The sequence below is a fragment of the Pochonia chlamydosporia genome, chromosome 6, assembly GCF_001653235.2.
Source record: "Pochonia chlamydosporia 170 chromosome 6, whole genome shotgun sequence".
Classification (NCBI taxonomy): domain Eukaryota; kingdom Fungi; phylum Ascomycota; class Sordariomycetes; order Hypocreales; family Clavicipitaceae; genus Pochonia; species Pochonia chlamydosporia.
This window is the reverse complement of record NC_035795.1, coordinates 2,441,803-2,460,434: the sequence shown is the minus strand read 5'-3', so window position 1 is coordinate 2,460,434 and position 18,632 is coordinate 2,441,803. Positions and strand designations below refer to the sequence as shown.

At 50.7% G+C, this 18,632-nt stretch overlaps 7 protein-coding genes across 7 annotated transcripts; 3 read left to right on the top strand and 4 right to left on the bottom strand.

The window, feature by feature from the left end:
- Positions 1 to 1,937: 1,937 nt before the first annotated feature.
- Positions 1,938 to 2,362, top strand: VFPPC_18049 (hypothetical protein; the record flags this gene model as incomplete). The annotated part of the gene is made up of 2 exons (XM_022429709.1): positions 1,938 to 2,005; positions 2,107 to 2,362. 2 exons carry the CDS (start codon positions 1,938 to 1,940, stop codon positions 2,360 to 2,362), a joined length of 324 nt encoding a protein of 107 aa, XP_022285269.1.
- Positions 2,363 to 3,637: 1,275 nt separating this feature from the next.
- VFPPC_08828 (MFS transporter) lies at positions 3,638 to 5,316 on the bottom strand (the record flags this gene model as incomplete). The annotated part of the gene is made up of 5 exons (XM_018287470.1): positions 3,638 to 4,110; positions 4,164 to 4,578; positions 4,633 to 4,672; positions 4,719 to 5,182; positions 5,251 to 5,316. 5 exons carry the CDS (start codon positions 5,314 to 5,316, stop codon positions 3,638 to 3,640), a joined length of 1,458 nt encoding a protein of 485 aa, XP_018140486.1.
- A 918-nt stretch (positions 5,317 to 6,234) lies between these two features.
- On the bottom strand, positions 6,235 to 6,942 carry VFPPC_08829 (SAM-dependent methyltransferase; the record flags this gene model as incomplete). Its single annotated transcript, XM_018287471.1, has 1 exon — positions 6,235 to 6,942. One exon carries the CDS (start codon positions 6,940 to 6,942, stop codon positions 6,235 to 6,237), a length of 708 nt encoding a protein of 235 aa, XP_018140487.1.
- A 1,190-nt stretch (positions 6,943 to 8,132) lies between these two features.
- VFPPC_08830 (sulfate transporter 4.1) lies at positions 8,133 to 10,303 on the bottom strand (the record flags this gene model as incomplete). The annotated part of the gene is made up of 2 exons (XM_018287472.1): positions 8,133 to 8,936; positions 9,077 to 10,303. The coding sequence occupies 2 exons, from the start codon at positions 10,301 to 10,303 to the stop codon at positions 8,133 to 8,135; spliced, it is 2,031 nt and encodes a 676-aa protein (XP_018140488.1).
- A 3,541-nt stretch (positions 10,304 to 13,844) lies between these two features.
- Positions 13,845 to 14,189, top strand: VFPPC_18048 (hypothetical protein; the record flags this gene model as incomplete). The annotated part of the gene is made up of 1 exon (XM_022429708.1): positions 13,845 to 14,189. The coding sequence occupies one exon, from the start codon at positions 13,845 to 13,847 to the stop codon at positions 14,187 to 14,189; it is 345 nt and encodes a 114-aa protein (XP_022285268.1).
- A 212-nt stretch (positions 14,190 to 14,401) lies between these two features.
- Positions 14,402 to 15,922, bottom strand: VFPPC_08831 (oxalate decarboxylase oxdC; the record flags this gene model as incomplete). The annotated part of the gene is made up of 3 exons (XM_018287473.1): positions 14,402 to 15,090; positions 15,168 to 15,507; positions 15,566 to 15,922. The coding sequence occupies 3 exons, from the start codon at positions 15,920 to 15,922 to the stop codon at positions 14,402 to 14,404; spliced, it is 1,386 nt and encodes a 461-aa protein (XP_018140489.1).
- Positions 15,923 to 17,498: 1,576 nt separating this feature from the next.
- On the top strand, positions 17,499 to 18,357 carry VFPPC_14492 (hypothetical protein; the record flags this gene model as incomplete). Its single annotated transcript, XM_018292260.1, has 2 exons — positions 17,499 to 17,712; positions 17,771 to 18,357. The coding sequence occupies 2 exons, from the start codon at positions 17,499 to 17,501 to the stop codon at positions 18,355 to 18,357; spliced, it is 801 nt and encodes a 266-aa protein (XP_018140490.1).
- Between the last annotated feature and the right edge of the window lie 275 nt (positions 18,358 to 18,632).

The window sequence follows — 18,632 nt, the reverse complement described above, 5'->3', positions numbered from 1 at the left end:
TAGACTTCCATATCCCGTCATGTTCGTCACTGCAATGCTTTCAATGCTCATCAGCCATCGTGGCCAAATGTTTGATTCATCCGACAAGTTGTGCGCAACAAAGAACACGGAATAGCATGCTGACATATTGCAGTACAGATATATACAGTCCTGTTGGCCTTAATTGCTAACGTTCTCTTTGTTCGTTGTAGTATCGCAAAGTATCTTCATATCCTGCCATATCACGATCCCAAAGCTTCAAAGATGGATGAACTACAAATCATCGTCCATGTCGCCAGGTTGGCCACTTGCATGCCTTGCCACCACGCAAAGCACGACGCAACATGATTCACTACAACAAGTCCACGGCATTGTTCCCAAGCCGGCCGCTGATAAAGGGATCGACCCGTCTGCTGAGACGGTGGCATCATCGGTGTCATCATATGCTGAGGCTCAACCCGGCGATGACGGACCTGGTCGTCCGGGGTCCATGATCGATCGCACTGCGCAGGCGGAGAGACTGACTGCACCCTGTGCATGACATCTGGTAAGGTCTGGTCTTGTATCAGTCAATTGTGCGGCAGTCAGTCATAATCACTGTGCTACGAACTCCTACATGTAGAGCATTTTATCTGGGGTGAACTGTGAACAAGGCCAAGCGCACCGGCGAAGCCAAATTGATGCAACTTAGAATGTTGCGATGAATCTTACATGTATCTGGCCATTGAGCTGTAGTAGAGTATTGGGTCAAGCAGGTGAAAAGCACTAGACCTTTTTTTTTTCCCATCCGCAACAAGGGCTAGCAAGGCGAGGCCTGGTGATGTCAGCCCGAGATCTGACTCGGAACTTCCACAGACATGGACGTGTGCACGCCCCTTCAAAGCTTGCCATGCTCCTTGTCCATCGTATCATCATTTTCTCGCCGCTGTCCACAACTTGCGGAGGAAATGATCCTCATCGTGACAGTTTTCTCATTTCCTGTCAACATTGACCACCGCCCCGGTGCATCAATCGGGCGCTTGGCAAAAGCTCCAGCATCTCCAGCGCCCCAGATAATGACGCTGGACCAGTTTGACCAGGCAAATATCTTCTGGGATTTCTCTGAGATGAGCTGGGATTGCCAAAAGGATCCGCCAGCTAACGACGTCATAGCCACCAGACATGCTCGATAGTGGGTCCCGCTAGCGCATGCCTAGGCCAGGCCTGGGTCATCACCTCGCCAATCACAAGCTACCATGGTCCCCTTGCTCCTGTGTTCTTTGGGGTCTGGACTGGACATCTGCACCATCTTGCCTGATTCTGCACGGCAGCGTGGGTAGCTCTTGCCTGGGTTTCGTGCCACCAGACTCTGGCCAGACTCGCAACTTGCTCAGTCGTCCGTGTCACTCAATGCTTCATCCAGAAAGTCAATTTTCTGCTTCACGTCACATCACACCCCGCACCAAATCAAACCACCAGCGTTTGTTAATAGCGCCAACAAGCTTCCATTTGCATTCTACCAGTGCAGAGCTAGAATGTCTGGTTACTAGTATCCTTGAGTCCATTTGCAAAAAAATGGCGCCTTGGATTTCCGCCAGACCATCCAATTTGATTGATTTTCAATCTTCCTCCCGCCTTTAGCTCAGGCCTGTCAACTCTCCGTCTCACCTCCCGTCACAACCCCCCCGGTGGCTTCATCACGGCGATAATGTCCAGTCCAGTCCAGTCGTCGTCACCACTAGCGGCATTTCTTCTTCATCTACCATCAAACACGAAGTCTGCTCTAGCCTGCTTTCGTCAGGGGACCCTTTCTGCATGACACTAAGCTTGGTATGACCACAGCTAGATGGATCTAGGCCTTTGCGACTTTGATCCCGGGAAATGCACGATTGAATGTGTGCTACGGAGAGTCGAAGTGTCACGAAGTCCTGGCGGGGTAAAATGCAAACATGTATGTGTCAAGTGCGACTTAGGAGAGTATGACAACCATGCAAGCAATGTTCCAAAAAGAGGCCGAGAACACTCACAGAAATAAAAGAGAAATATTGCCTTGGAAATAACCCGGTATGCGATCCTGCCCTTTTCTGTGTCTGCTCGGCCAGAAGCCAAAATCATGGACAAGATATTGAAGCTCATCATTGTGCCAAGGCCATTCTTGGCCAGGTTTCAAGACACGGGATGCACACGGCGAGCTACCACAAGGGGCTTCAGCTATCTGGAACAGTGGCGTCACTGCGACTCGGACTGGAGCTCATGTCTCAATTCGAGACCTCAACAACATGCAAGAGTTGCCAAAAATGAAGGGACATCCGTTTCTCCTGCAGCTTATGGCTTCATCCATCTGCCTTCGTCACCGCGTGCTGATCTGTTCATGAAATCAACTCTACGTGAGAGAATACGGTAGTCACTTTTGCCTGGCAAGTTTAATTTCTAAATTGCTATTCAAGGCGCCACCGGCACTAATACCTGATTTTGTGCGCGCCGCTTCTGGCGATCTCTTATTGTCCTGGGCCGTACTACTTTGGAGCCGAGTGGCGGGCAGCCGAATGCGGAGTAAACAACCCGGATCTGAGATTTTCTTTGTGTCCCCAAGCTTTGGCATCCATCCGTCAAAGTTACAAGATGCCTGTGCCTGCTATACCCGCTGCTTTTGTGGTTCCTGACAGCTTGACGCCATGTGCGACGATCATCCTCCAATACACTGGTGATGTCACTTGGTACCTTTCCAGGTCAAATCGAAATCGTGATCAGTGCGCTATTAGGCGGCCCGCCATGGTAGCTCGGACCCGGTACTCGTGATTTTTGTGCATGTTTTACTTCTGTCTTTGTTTTGCTTTTTCCAAGTACATGGGTGCGGAAAGACATGCCTAGACAATTGCTCCCGGGTCTCGTTGTAAGTCGCGAGCAAGCGAAATTTCGGAAGAGGGTACATGCTACCACGCTCATGTGATAGTTCGCCGCTCACCCAGAAGAAAAGAGACTTTTCAAAGTAAGATTGCGTATCTGACACGCCAAAACGTTATATATGTCGAGAATGACCCCACGGTCGCACCTTTATCATACTGCTGTTGCTGCGGATGATAGTACTCAAGTAAATATCGGTGAATCGGATACTCGATCCTCCTTGAAAGCTTGATCATCCAGTACATTGGGGCGGACGGGAGGAAATTTTGTGGCAAGACCAGTTTCTGTCGCAATGTGATGAGACAATGTTAGTTGGCATGTCATTGGTCGCTCCTCCTCATCACATCTCGTTGCTGATATGACGGTATTTGCCTCGGAGGCTTTTTGGTGTGACATATTTGACTCGTGGCGTTCAATAAAGCTTGATTATGGATGTTTCCTCGTGGCGACATTTCGCTTCCCGCACCAATTCCGGTCTGCATTTCCATCATTTGAAGACCCAACTCGATGAATCAGTCTATTCAGGCGTCTATTCAGGCCTCAAGGATGTAAACGACTCGGTAGACCAGCTTCGTCGTTCGACACTACCAAAATCATGACAGACCATTCAAAGGAGAATAATATTGAAGAGAAAGGGGTATCCAGCTATGCTTTGCAAAGATCGTCCATACGTTAGCAAGAACAAAAACTTAGATATTAGGGAATCCTAGACATACAGTTACTAGACTAACTGAAGACGTGGCGATATCCACATCTTGCGCAGAATTGCAGTTCATCACAGTTTGAAGAGCGTCGCCTCGACGCCATTCCTCCGTGCCTCTTCACTCAACTTCCTATTTTTGAGCCGATAAAACATCCATAATCCAACAGAGGCAACAGCAACAAATATCTGAAAGGCGGCATTCGTCCAGTGCCCTGTGGGATATCCCTTGCTCTTTTCGCTCGCCTTGTATATCCAAACACCAGGAATCTGGCCCAACCCTCCGCCGCAGCTGACATTGATGGCGATAGCTAGTCCCGTAGCTGCTGTGCTGTACATATTCGACGAAAGCCAACCCAGAAGAGGAGGGATGGCTGAAAACGCGCCGGACGTAGCGAGGATAAGGCCGCCGTATCTTGATGAATAAGACGTCGGGGGCAGGACAGCTGAAACAATGAAGCCTATCGCGGCGACGGTTGCTGCTCCCGCGGTGTGTAAGCCGCGGGCATTGAAGTGGTCTGCTGAATATGCGACTACTAGTTGGCAAACTGTATGCTGTCAGTGTGAACTTCCGTCGTGTACGGCCCAGAGATTGACGTACCATAAGCAACTGCCCATGGTGTAACTGTAAATAGCTGGGCTTGGAGGTCCTGATACCCCAGCCCTGATACAATCGATGGCGAAAACAAACTCAAGCTCGCAAAGCCAGGACTGATGGCAAAGTAGATGGCGTAATGGCCGTACAGTCGCCAATCCGTCAGGGTAGCCTTGGCATCAGCCCATGTCATAGCTGGTTGTGTTCCCTTACTGCCCTCGTGTACAAGTCTTTGCACAGCGAGATCTTGTTCCGCCTTGCTAAGCCAGCTCGCTGTCTCGGGGTAATCGGGTAGGAGGAAGAAAACGAGGACGGCGCAAACGCACGAAGGCACGCCCTCGATGATGAAGAGCCATTGCCAGCCGCGAAGACCATGGGCACCGTTGATGTGGCCTATTCCGTAGGCAATTGCTCCCCCAAACTGTTCCACACGTCAGCTTTCTGGTATTAGTATTTTGAAAGCCAAGTTACATACAGCACCAGCCAACGTAGCCGAGGCAAGAATAAAAGCCACCCTAATAAGTCAGCACTTTGCAACTTCCCACATCACAAGTCACATACCTAACACTCCGTTCATTATGTCTATACCAAAATGTCAAATAGTACACTAATCCCGGGAACAAACCCGCTTCAAACGTCCCGAGAAGGAATCTCAACGCAGTTACACCGCCAAAGTTCTTCCCCGCGCTTAAGCAAATAGTTAGAGCGCCCCAGCAAAACATCAGAAATGCCAGCCATCGGCTGGGACGCAGCTTTTTCAGCAAGATGTTGGAGGGGACTTCGAATATGGCGTATGCAACGACGAATACCATCAGTGCAATGTTGAATTGGTAGTCCGTCATGCCTGTGGCGGTCTGCATGTCATCGTGGGTGGATGAGTTGAGGATCTTGGCATTGCCGATGTTGGAGCGGTCGAGAAATGAGAGGAAGTAAATTGATGCGCAAAGGGGTAGTATTCGGATATCTTGCTTCCAGATGAGTCTTTTCTGGGCTTTGGTATCGATGGGGGGTTGTTCATTGTGAGCCTGGGAAGGGTCAATATCACAGAACATGATGGTGAGAAGTGAAGAAGGGGTTGTGAATGATGACTTACAGGTTTGGTGACTCCCGCTTCGGCATCACCGCTGTTTGCGCCTTGTTTCTCGTCAATTACAGCCATCTTGTCTCCCAAAATGTCTGCGATGTTCGTGTTTTCTGCGACTTCGGTAGTTGTGCAGGTCTCGGGTGATGATGGCCCGAGCTGGACGAAACAAGTACGCGAGGTGTTGAACACGTCGGAAACTCAACGAATCAACTGGTTGCGCTTGTCGAAAGTTCACAATTGGTCCGAGCACGTCTCGACTTCCAGAAAAGACGTGTTCACCGTCTGAACCTTTATACTGTTGGTCATGGATGCGGGGAAGTCGGGTTGATGTTGAGGTTGCGGATCTTTGCTGCAAGGTCCCACTGCCGACAACGGCAACTAGGGAGTGTTTGTCTTACCTGCGGGGGTTACATCGGAGGAGTTGACTGGACGGTTATTGTAGTTTCAAGGTGAGTTCCATGATGAAGTTGATTTAAGACCTCCGGTGGAAGTGAATCCTGCGCTAATACGGTAAAGATGGTGAAGTTGAGAACCAGGTGTTGTGGGGTGTTGTCAAGGATGGTTCGCAGGTTGGACCGACTGATGATGATACAAGGTGTTTTCTTTCACTCCGGCTATCTGAGACATGTCACTGAATTCTGGCAGTATTTGTAGCGAATTACGGCAAGTTGACAAAGAAACGGCGTGATATTTGCCGATTTCGAATCCGCCAACCCCGTTGTCTTCAGGAGTGCTTTTAGAACATAGCATAGGGTATTCCAATTAGTTGTAACCCACAGCCTCCTGTCATTACACCGAACTGAGCGTCAACTTCCACCGGATGATCTGTCAAATAAGGTTAAATACTGACTGGTATTGAGGTAAGCCTCACTTCCACCGGAGATGGTGATGGCTGGTAATTAGCGATCCACCGGACGTCGTACCCTGTATGAAGCGAAAAGAGACTCTATTTCAGGGACTCAGATATAGCTTCCGTCTAATCTTCTCATCCCATCACCGTGCAAGAACTAGCCAGGCAAAGCCCAAAACACCCCTGTAGTGCATCAAGTAATCCATTTCTCGCCCATTCTGCTGCTCCTCAACCTCTTTAGCCTCCTCGGCCCCAGGATTCTCAATAAGCCATTTCCTCAGCCCAGCACGATGTCCTGACTCAAAATCATCCCATTCTCGCTGATCCGACGTAGTCAAATGCAGTACCTTCCACCCAGCGTCGCGTGCCATCTTCACCAAATCCACTAACATGTGTACTTCGTCACCGAATATATCCAGGGCAGCTTGCGTGGGAGGACGTTCCCAGCACATGTCTCCTACGAGAACCCTGCCTGTTGGAACTACCTTTGCGAGACTGCTGAACATGGCCGTAGCTCCACCGAACGCATGAGACGAGCCGATGCAAATAGCTCGATCGGTCTGTTCGTGCCATTGATCCGCACTTTGATTGAGAAATGTCACATTGGCCCCTCGTGAGTCGGCGATCTGGCCCCCTCGCTGTAGGCAGCTTTCATCGGTGTCAACGCCAGTGCATTTTGCGCCTGTTTTGAGAGAGGTTTGGATGAGGAGTTCTCCCCAGCCGCATCCGAGGTCGACGACGGATGTATTCTTTGTTAGGTCGAGGTGGTTGATCAGTTCGTCTGCGTGGAGTTGGGAGAGTGGAGAGTTGAAGGTGAGCGCGGAGTACTTGGCTTCCGTGGGTGACGCCATGATGGATTTTGAAGTATGGAGATGTTTCTGTTGAATGAAACGGTTATCGTATCGAAGAAAGGAGAAAATCTTGCAAGCGCGTTGTTGAATCGATGTTTACGTCAAGGAGACGCAGCGTTATGTTGTGACTCATCGTTCCTTGTGCCCTGCCAAGAGAGGAACGATCATCGTGACATAAGTTAATCATTTGGTAACAAGTCTTGGTGAAAGGTATATCACGAAGTAAGAGTCGACTTTGGATATGGTTGTAAGCCGTTTGAGTTGGATCAGTATTCACAGCTTCGGTGTGTATGTGGTGAAGCGTTGGCCGTGGTACTTACACCAGCCGGCGACCGAACCGGCCAAAATGAGACGTTGGGGGGTTGAAATGAATGATACTGTTTCATCTCTTCATTTGATAATAACTGAAATAACACACTTTGATGTTAAAGTCCGCAGTTCTCAACTATCATGATCGCTTCGTGTTGTGTTCCAAGACATACTCTGCCAAGGCCTTTCAGTCCAACTTCAAAACCACAAACCAACAGGCACTCTCGCTCATTCGCCCAACCCAATAAGCAAAGCACGCAAAGCCGACGGAGTACAACGCAGTAGCTTTGAAAAGAGTAACCGTAGAGCTGAGCCCCAAGACTGGCCATTAAACTCGAATTTAGCCTGCGAATCACAACCCCCTCCTTGCCTGAGGGGAACCATGTAACGGCACTTCTTCACCAAGGCCCAAACGGAACTGACCAACATTACGTGGCGCGGAGCAAGGTTAGTTATCAAGAGACACCGATTTAAATCCGACGTCTGTTGATGATAGGCGTTTCGTCTAGACCGTCGGCGCCTTTGTCGGCAAGTGTTGGACCAATCGTTTTTCATACACAACTACACTATTTATACGACATGCTGAGGAAAGAGATGAGTGTGTGTGCATGTTGGGATAGTGGCAAATCAACAGGTAGGGGGTTTGGGTGCCTAGACTGATGCAGGGAAGGCAGACCAAGGATGACCAAGGATGGTGGTGAAGGAAAGTTGGGTATCAGCCGTGTCCCCAGGTTTAGGTCTGACACGACGGCCAGCCAAGTTGCATTCGTAGTGTGGGCTCATGGATGAGACTCATCAAGTGTTCGAACATAGGATTGATATTGAAATTGAAACTGAAATAACTCGCTCAAGCAATACATATAATTCGTTAATAGCGTAACTCATACGTCCAGCGTCTTCTCTTCCACCAATTCAAGCTTGTCATCGGAACCCTCATGCCAAAGAGCCATTTCAATAGATGAGTAAACAACGTCAGCAGACTCAGCACGCTGCTGCCCAGGGGAGCCAAACTCCCATCCCGAACGGTCAAACCGCTCCCTCACAGGATCTACCATGCCCACAAACCGAAACTCTAGATCCTTGCCAATGTATCTGCGTAGTTCCATCTTGAGTTCAATGAGTGAGAAGACACCAGTGGTATCAATAAAGGATACACGGCCAAAGTCTAGAACAACACGTCGAAGCGGTGTATCGTTGCCGTCGATGGCAGTGATGCCCTTTCGCTTTCGGATCTTGAGGATTTGCTTCTTCGTAGCTGGGTTCCATGTGCGTCTGTTCTTGTCCACGTCCACTCTGGCATCTGATGCCGGGTCAAAGTGGACTTTGATAGATTGAATAATGGACGTCTTGACACGCTCGGCATTGGGGAAGAGAATGTCGTCCGTGTACTGAACGAGATATGCCTCGGCTGGGACGTCAAGATTGGTCGATGCTGCACTGGTGGTGGGCACGGAGACGTGTGTGTTTTCGGTTTCAATGTGTGAGAGGCCGATCCAGCGTGGGAATGCTAGACGTAGCAAGGTGTAGACGATGCTGAAGCCAACGGCAGTGGCGAGACCGATTTCAGTAGATGTGAAGAGGGTGACCCAGAGACCGAGCATGGAGCCGACGAAGTCGATGAAGGACATTTTCCAGAAGCGATAGAACTGACTTGGTCGAGCAACCAGGTGGGCAACAGCCATGATCTAAGGTGTGTTAGTTAAATTCAAATATTAATAAGAAGATGCTTATTCTTGCGAAATGAAAAAGCACCGAAATCTATTTACTCTAAAAAGTAGAGCAACTGGTGTTTAAGACTTCATGACAGGGAATTCAGAGTACTTACGATAATAGCAGACAATGTTGCCTTTGGGATCCAGTAAAGAGCTGGAGCAAGTTCGTACAATGTCAAGATAATGAAACCACCGGTAAAGAGAAAGTTGACAGGACTGTGGACATTGCAATCCGAGTTAACGGCCGTTCGACTCATGGCTCCGCCAGTCGTTTGAGCGCCAAACAGGCTGTTGACCATGTTGTTGACTCCCAGGTACACCAACTCCTGACTCTTATCGATGTTGTAGTTGCCTCGTAGACCAAAGGCTTTACCAACACCCAAGTGCTCGACTGACATGGCAATCAGCGGTGCAAATGCTCTGGCAAACACCTTCTGCAGCAGCTCGGTATCGTGCGGTCTAGGGGTTGGCAACCCATGAGTATCGACCTTGGTGACATCCCAAAGCAAATCCTTTCCACGGTTGCGGTTGCAAAAGTAAGAGATGAGGGTGTAAATGATGAGCAGGATGACGGCACGGCTGGTTGCAAGAAACTTGATGTACTTGTTCTTCTTTCCCCATCGTTTTCCGATTTGTTCAAGGATAATCAGAAGTGCTAAACCGGTCAGACCAATGGCAAGGGTGAGCGGCTTTATCTTGCGAATATGAGCAAAAAAGTCGTGAATAATAGGTGCCACGCCAGAAGGAAGAGACAGTCCAACCAGGGAGCCGACCTGACCCAAACCAATGACGATGGCAACGGCCGAGATCCAACCCGTAAGCACCGGGGCAGACACAAAGTCCAAGAGGAAACCGAGTTTCAAAAGACCAATAGCCAGAGCGTAAACTCCAACCATGAAGGCCATGGCAGAGGAGATATCAGCCGGTTTGTATCCCTCCTTGGACAAGGATTCAATCGCTTCCGCGGTAAGCAGGCCAAGAATAGAGGTTGGACCAGCGGAAAGCTCTCGACTCGTCCCCATGAAGAAGTACAGCAGAGGCGGAAACCAACTTGCATACAAGCCATTTTCAATAGGAACAGTGGCAATCTTAGCGTACGCCAGACCCTGGGGAATCAACATGACACCAACCGTGATGCCGGCGATGAAGTCCCTGAGGAGCCATTGAGGATTGTAATGCGGCAGCCACTGCGCAATGGGAAGCTTCTCAGCAATGTATTCCGCCGTAGCAGACGGAAGCCTTCTGGACACAGGACCAACCCAGCTGCCCCATCGATTGTAATTCGGGTCAGTTCGGACAGCGGTGACCATGCGGTCCTTGACGCTGGATAAACTCTTCATCTTTTGCTCGCCGCGGCCGTGGGGCTGGACGATGCTCGGCAAGTTCGGAGACTGCTCAGAGATTTTACCACAAGTGCAGACTTTGTAGGGTCGGCAATCTTTCGGTGTTTGACAATAGATATCTAGTAATAAGAAGATTGCGGTTCTGCAATCAAAAAATGGTTGCTACGAGGACGATGGTGGTTGATATATAGGTGCCCAGTCCTGCGATGACCACTCACACCAACACTACGAATTACACCAAACTAAGGGGAGGGGAAACCACGCGACACAAATAGTCAATGCCTTCACTTTCCTCGTTTACACACGCAGTAAGTATAGTGTCAGGAACTTTGCTTTAGCCGGGCGTGGCCAACGACTCGTTTTGCACGGACGGACAAGGTGGTGTAATCCCCAATTACCAACGAGACATGTCAGATGCGACGCCATGGTTATGCAGCTCACGGCGGAAGCCATATCACCTCGCCATGAGGGGGGAATGGACGAACCAAACAAAGTCAGATTCACGAATGGGTGTGAGCAGGGCCAAAAAGAACGATCGACGCAGCCTCTTTGGCAATTGGCTGGATGGCGGCACATCAATTCGGCTCCCAGAACTAACAAACCATGGCTGGATGTTTTGGAGGTGGCAGCGCCGCATTGCCCAGCCGGGACGGCGCTCAAAAGCACGTTGAAAGGGTGCCACCGTTTTGGCATTAGGTACAGACGTAAGTCTAGTATTGTACAAAGTATTCCATCGTGGCTGTTGGTTCACTGGATCCGTGATGGAAGGTAAGGGTCTGATGAAACACGGCCGGAGAGCGGTGCCGAGTGTCGAGGAATCTCTGAGATTGTGTCATCTCCGACATGTATGACCTAGTTGTATATGTGCTCCCAGACACTTTTATTTCTCCGGTATTTCAGTGTCTGCCGATATTTGTAGACGGAGGAGTATTTGCCCTGGTGACGACGCCTACACAATCTCAGACATGGCCACACAGGAATAGTCAACCATTTGTCGGGCAACCGGGGCCCCTTGTGGCGAATACGCACAAACTATCGAAGAGAACCCCAAATCTGGATTCCGCAGCTAGGTGACGAGCTAAGGTGTAATTGAGCTCGCGGCAGGTGAGCAGAGTGACTTGTCCTCGTTGGCCGTGTAATACGGAAATACCCAATATTGCAGCTAGCCGGGCAAGGATCCAGAAGGTGGCTTATTTCCCCACGATATGGCTGTCTGTAGCGTATGTTCAGCGGCAAAAAGGGCAAGCCACTTCGCATCTAGCCAGGTTATTGTGGTGACCAACAGGGTTGAAGGCCGTTACCCTTCTCTACTGCTGTTTCCAAGTCCACGAGTTGACTTTCAATGCTTGTGTTCGCAAGACAACCACGGCTGTTCTCGCTCCTCGTGGTATACGAAAAAGTAGCATGAATGAGGTGATCATCTCCATCCTTAGAGTTCCATTATTAGTATTTGAAACGTGCCGTTTCATCCGAGGGACAACCCGCTATGAGTAGGAGCCGGAGAGTCGGTCACAGCAATGCAACGCTGTGATGAGTGACGGAAACAATGGCGTTGCGACATGATTGGATAGTTGTTGGAAATGGAGAAGCAGTCGGCGCCAAGCTTGAAACCATATGCATAGACGCTGCAAGGTCATGGCTGAGAGCTCTCATCTAGCCTAAACGTGGCAATGGCGTGGGTATTTGTTGGTCATCATCGAGGGTACTGTACTTGCCGGCCATCCCATTTCATTGTGATACTCTACTTACAGAAAGTAAGTTGCCAACATCTAGTATCTTGGCATTCGCCTCACAAACGGATCTGCACACCGTCGCAAATAAACAGCCTCTTACTTCGCAAGCCATCATCTAGAACACTGGCTTACAGCTCGCCTCCTCTAGCCTCCAAACCTCCATCCCATCATCTTCCCCATTGTTGCCCTGTCCTTGTACCCCGCAGAAGCGCCTTGGCTTGAGTACGCCGAGAAAAGGAACTTTCCAAGTCTGGAAGTATTCCTTTTGCCAAGGAGATTTGGCCGTTGCCCAGACCATTGCTGCAGTGTAGCATTGCATGCTGATAACTTGGCTGTGAACACAACATCCATGGTTCTCTCTGCCTTACGGAGAATGTCAATTCAGCTAGGCGCAGTTGCCATGTACGACTCTTCATTGTCGTCGTTTGTAACCCTCATCATACCGTCCACTGCCTGCCCGCCCTTGTAGCAGTCCGCCCTCTAAATAAACGCCAACTACTCAAGTATGGAGCTGACGATCGCAGTTTAGCCATCACAGCCCTGAGAATGGGGAATATCGAGCGGGGAACATTCAACTCTCCACTATGGCGCCGCCGTCCCCATGTCTTCGGGTGAATTGTCATCGAGGTGTAGAACCGAGGCCAGGGACAGCCTACAACATGTTTACCGTCTACATTCTCCAGACGACCTGTAAGTCCTGTCCAGATGTACAAATAGGGCACGGAAGCAGCGTTGCATTTTACGGATTACACGCCTCAGCAGCTCCTCGACAATATGAAGCCTGGACTCGGCAGGCCTTGCGCCATGTTTCACCTCGGGTATGACTGAATCAGTTCAGGCCGGACATGTGTCTTTCTCGTAAATTGAGGCTCAGTTCATGAAAATGCAACTCTGCGCAAGGCCATGATGCGGCAATGATGAGCAAGTCGATCGTGGTTCCTGCTGGCGTTTCAGTTTCACTGTAGAACAAAACACGGAACAATGCCTCCTCCATTCATGTTTTGGCGCAAAAGCCACCATCGCCAGCCTTGCCCCTAACCACGCGGGGGTACACACCAGTTTTGCCTGAAGCCATAGGCACCCCATGTTGCTGCTGGGATGTCAGTCTTTACAGGTGTTTGTTGCTCACTTGCATGAGCTGCCAGCGGAAGCATTTCACAGCATTATTTCTGATGGCATGTGAGGTTCAATTACTCGGGGGTTTCGGTGATTTTTGGGATACCGATTTAGGTCCGAATGGAGCGTCAAGCTGTGATGACGACGGGTTCGTGGTGATGGCTTCTCTGTGATGCTTGTTGTGGTGGTGACAACGTCATGAAGTCGCAGTTGTGAGTTGGGGCGTGCATATCATTGCTTGCGGGGTTCGATAGTTGCAATTTCTATTTACCCATTTGGAAAGTGTTTAGGGGCTTTTCTTATTCATGATCGAAGTGAGGATGGCATTCGAGTGTTTGTTGATGTTCGTGGTTGTCGCAAACTTCAATCGCATCTTGAATACAACAGAGCCCAGCTTTAGTCGTGTCAAATGTCGGTGCTAATCCCCTATGGCAGCAGTGCTAAATAATGCTCGTAAAGCCCACCGGCATACTATCCATGTGGATCTATGCGTCTGAATTTGGCATATTGCGATATAATAATCATCATCCAAGTAAGCCTGACCGGCTGATGCCTCAAACGGATGCCAGTCCACCCGCAAAAGCAATATTCTCACATTCCTGTTTCTGATACTCCATACTTCCTTTCAAGACAATGTAGCACAAACGTAAGCCATATGCCCAAATTCGAAAGGCCCCAGTACATCACACATGCACCATCAGCCTCGTAATGCGCAGCCATGCATCGAATTGATCTCTCCTGCGCACCCAAGTTTAATCTGCCACTTAATTTACCTCCGAACAAATGAAATCCAAATACGCACCCCCATCCGAAGACAGCTTCAGGCTCAGAAACATACCGACTCAACTCCGTTATTCAGCCTGTCCTTGTTTTGGCTCGTTTCTGACGGCCACCTACGGCAGACGCAAGCCGGGCGGGACTTGATTTGGGACCCGCCGGATCCACTTCTTGAGGCCGTCGTCTCCGTGAGAAAGTGGGTGTTTCGGGCATCTGCTGTTTTTACATTTGTGACGAGTGGCGAGGGTATTTGTTAGCGAAACTGAGATCGACTGAATATGACTGTGAAATTAGGTGACCAATGTTGCGGGAGAGTAAGGCGGAATATCGGAAGTCACAAGCAAAATCACGTCGTAAACACCAAGAAAGTGCAATGTGCCTCGTGTTAAACCATCACGACAATGTAGCTACTTCAAGTATAAAACTTTATACAAAAGATTTTTGCAAATTCCATCCAACACCATGGTATCTAAAGCTCACCCTCACCCTCAACATCAGCATCATCACCCCCATCCTTCTTAACCTCATCCTTCTTCGCATCCTTGACCCGATCCCAAAACTTCTTCCCGTTCTCCTCATCCCCCGCAAACAAGTGATCAACCACCATGCGCTGCGGCGTCTCGCCCATCCACTGAAACAGCGAAAAGTCCCTGAACTTGTCCGCCCGAAACACCTCGAGCATCTCGACGGGCTCGTCGCCAATGTTCTCCACAAAGTGGCCCATGTTCTTGGGCACGATGCCCACATCGCCGGGGACGTAGTCGAACGTTCGGGCGTTGCCCTCGGCCGCGAAGATGGTGACGCGGGCGCGGCCGCGGATGAAGAACGACCACTCGTCGGCGGTAGGGTGCCAGTGCATCTCGCGCAGCGCTCCGGGCTCGATGATGACGTGCGCGGCGGCCACGGTCTTGGAGATGGGGAAGTTGGTCGAGTCGGTGACGCGCACGAGGCCGCCGGACGTGTGCTTGGGCTCTTGGTCCAGCATCTTGTGCGTGAATTGGTACTTGGACTTCTTGACGTGTTTGCCGGTTGGGCGCTCTTGGTCGATGCTGCCGGGGTGAGAGCCCTGGAAGATGTACTTCTCGCCGGCGGGGAGGTGGGCGAAGACTTCGGGGTCGAGTTGGAAGTTTTTGGCGATGACGGACTTGGGCGTGTGTGCTGGGTTTGTTAGTCTCTGATTTGTGTCTGTAGTTTTTGGACTGTTGTTTGTTTCTGTGTATGTGATGCCTACTTACCCAGCCAGTCGGTCAGGATAAAGGTAGATTCCTCGGAGAAGCGGCCGTCATCAAAGATGAGCAGGAATTCTGTGCCGTTTTCTCCCAGTCCCTGCAGAGAGTGAGGCACGCCGCTGGGGAAGTACCATAAATCACCCTTCTTCAAGTCGTCGATAAAGTTGCCGCCCTCGTAGTCGAGCGCAGTGACACGAACTTCACCTTCGAGCACGTACGCCCACTCAGCTTCCTTGTGCCAGTGCAATTCGCGAATGACGCCCGTGTCAAGACGCATATTCACTCCAGCAAGCTCAATGCTGGTGGGCAGCTCACGAATGGTGGTCTGTCTGGTCCATCCGCCTTCCTACACGGCGTGTTAGCTTCCCAACGTCCAATTTAAAGCATGAGCGTGTCCGACGTACCTCAATTCTCACATGCGAGTCGGTATAGCTCCAGCGCATGTTGGCAATGTTTCCGTGATCCGTACTCGGCGGCCGAATCATATCTGGGCTCTGCCGCGACCGATCGCGATTATACGGACCCAGGACGGTAGCGCCGTCGCCGTTGCGCCACGGCCGAGGATCAAGACCCTTTCCAATGGCGTCAATGGCATGGTCGTGAGGGTCCTTGTGTCCGGGCGTGTAGGGCTCGTCCTTGGCGTATTTGCCTGTGAGAGAAAGGCCCTTGGCGAGACGCTGCTGAGGGCTGTCGTAGTGAGGGAGACCGGCGCAGAGCTCGACAGCTCCGGCGAGGAGCAATTGGGCTGTGGTGAGCTTCATTCTGGTGCCACGATGCGCAGAGGGCGTGTTTGATTGAATTGGAGGGTGGCGATGGTGGTTTGCCGAGTTACAGGAAGCTTGACCGAGCGAGACGAACTTGGTCCGGTGGAAGCTTCAAATGTTCAGTCTACAAACCGTCGTACAATAGCAACCTCTGAGACAAATGAAGAGAGTAGAAAGAAGAGGAAGCAGAATAGTTGCGTCACAGGATGGAAGCACTTTATAAAGCGCCACTCTCCGCCGCTGATGGCGAAATGTCAAGCTACAAAGTCAACCGGTGGCATCAGTCCATGTCCATGTCCATGTCCGGCCATGACCCATTCTATCCGTGGCTCTTACACGGATAGCATGGGAATGGCTTGTGTTTGCGCGGTTTAGTCGATTCAAAGCGGGCACATGGCCGCACCAGCAGATCCCAGTGTCTGGTCCCTTTTGGTATTACCCCAGTGTAGCAACTTGCAAGGTGCTCGGCCGGGGGATAATCAATTTGATCCAGGCTGTGACGTTGGGGGCGATTGCGAATGTTTGTGAAGAGCAACTCAACTTGCCGAGCCAAGTCCGATGCGTTGACACGGCGTCTACTTTTTGCGCCGGAGACAGCTGAGCTGCTAGGGGAGCACAGGAATTTAGCTGATTAGGAGCAAGAGTCAATTGAGTTGCAGATTTCATGGAACTTGTTTATGCAACTAGGCGTAGCAACGTTGAGCTGTATCCCGAGACACGGGGGGTGAATCGGTTGCAGCGGCTGATGATGCTACTCCGGATGAACATGGACATGGACATGGACTTGATACCCTGGGCTTGAACCAGCCGGCAATCAATCACTGAGTGTATTACATTGAATTGACTCCATGGTAGATGGATGAGACTGTGTCGCCGATTGTGCTCATGAAGGGTGCTCACACCACTTGATCAACCTTGATTTCAACCTTGGGGCGCGAAGCCATGAGTGATGCAGGAGGCGTTTGTCTGTCCGTCTGTGCATTCAAGACAGCATGAACAGGCTAAAGAATGGCGTCCTAAGATGCATCCCAGGGCCAATTGCTCCGTGTTGGGCTCACTGCAAATCGGTGACCTCTGCGCCGATGTCGCCATCGACTCCATGATTGAGCAGCGCGGGAATAGTTGAATCAGGTAAACTCCACGCAAGAAACCAGACATTCGCCAAACCTTGGAGCCGAGGAGCTTCCCGGTCATCATTCATCACAGTCCCACCGGCTCCATCATCACAGCGCCTCCACTTGCCTCTGATCGGGCTATTCTCGAGCGGAGTTGTCGTTGTGGCCCTGGCTTGCTTCCCTTGGCGGTTTGGCGTTGACAAGGACTCTGGGTGAATTGAGTCTGTGGCGTCCGTCCTTGTTTAGCATCGGCCAACATCTGAAGCCGAACTTGTCTGGCAATGAGTGACATGCATCTGGCTCACACAAAATCTCATAATATGCAGAGAGCGCTCATCGCCGAGTTCCCGAGCCCGTAAAATCACAAGCCTACAACTCCATTCCGCGTTCCTCAATCCCATCACCATCTCCAGCCCAATTGCCTCAATTCTCTCAATTCACAGCCGCAGCTCGCAATCATGAACGGCAATGGCGTCCTCTCCGACGAGGAACAGCCTCTCCTCGGGCGCAAACCCACCCGCCCGTCCCTCATGTCAAAATGTCGAAAGCAAATGACGGCTGAAGTATCGCGATCATGGGCAGATCTCGTCCTGCTGCTATGCTACGTCGTGACAGGATTACTAGACAGCGCGTCAACACAAGTCTGGGGCGCATTCGTTTCCATGCAAACTGGTAATGCCACCATTCTCAAAAACGTCATTACACAGAAAACACATCTGACACCCTGCAGGAAACACCGTCTACGTCGGCCTCGGCATCGCCACCATCTTCAACCCGCCTATATCCGCACGACTCTACAAGTCTGGCATTTCGCTGCTCTCCTTCTGCGTCGGGTCCTTCTTCTTCGCCCGCTTCCACCGCTACTTCTCCCCCAAGCGGAGATGGGTTCTCTGCGCGTCCTTTGCCGCGCAGATGCTGCTCATTGTTGCGGCGGCGGTCATCGTGACGGTTGTGCCGGCGCCGGAGGACGAGCATTCCGTGGATTGGACGGTGTTGCTGCCTCTTGCGCTGGTGGCGTTTCAGTCCTGCGGGCAGGCTGTGACGAGTAGGGCCCTCAAGTATAATGCCTTGACGAGCGTGGTCTTGACGAGCATTTACTGTGATTTGTTCTCGGACCAGGAGCTGTTCAAGTTTCATAACGTGGAGAGGAATCGGAGGGCTGCGGCGCCGTTGCTGTTGCTGGTGGGTGCTGTTGCGGGAGGGTTGTTCTCGCATAGTTCTTTTGGGATTCAGGGTGCGTTGTGGACGGCGGCGGGGATTAAGTTTGTTATGGTTGTGTTGTGGTTCTTTTGGCCGGCGGAGGAGGAGGAGAGTTGAATGTGATGAGATGGATTTGTTGAGAAAGTAGGTAACACAAGGAATCGCCCTTGTTGACTGTCTTGGATATACCCTCTTATTCATGTACGTGAGCACATTCTTCAACCTGGTCACATCCGATGTTGTATATAGCTACAACCATCAAGAAAGAAATCCCGTCATATATATCGGTGTAAGATTGCGGGAGAAGCCACGCGGCATCCTCTCCCGTCATGTCTTCAAACCTCGACAATCTACTCAAGTACATATATATCACGCCGCGGTAGTATCATCTC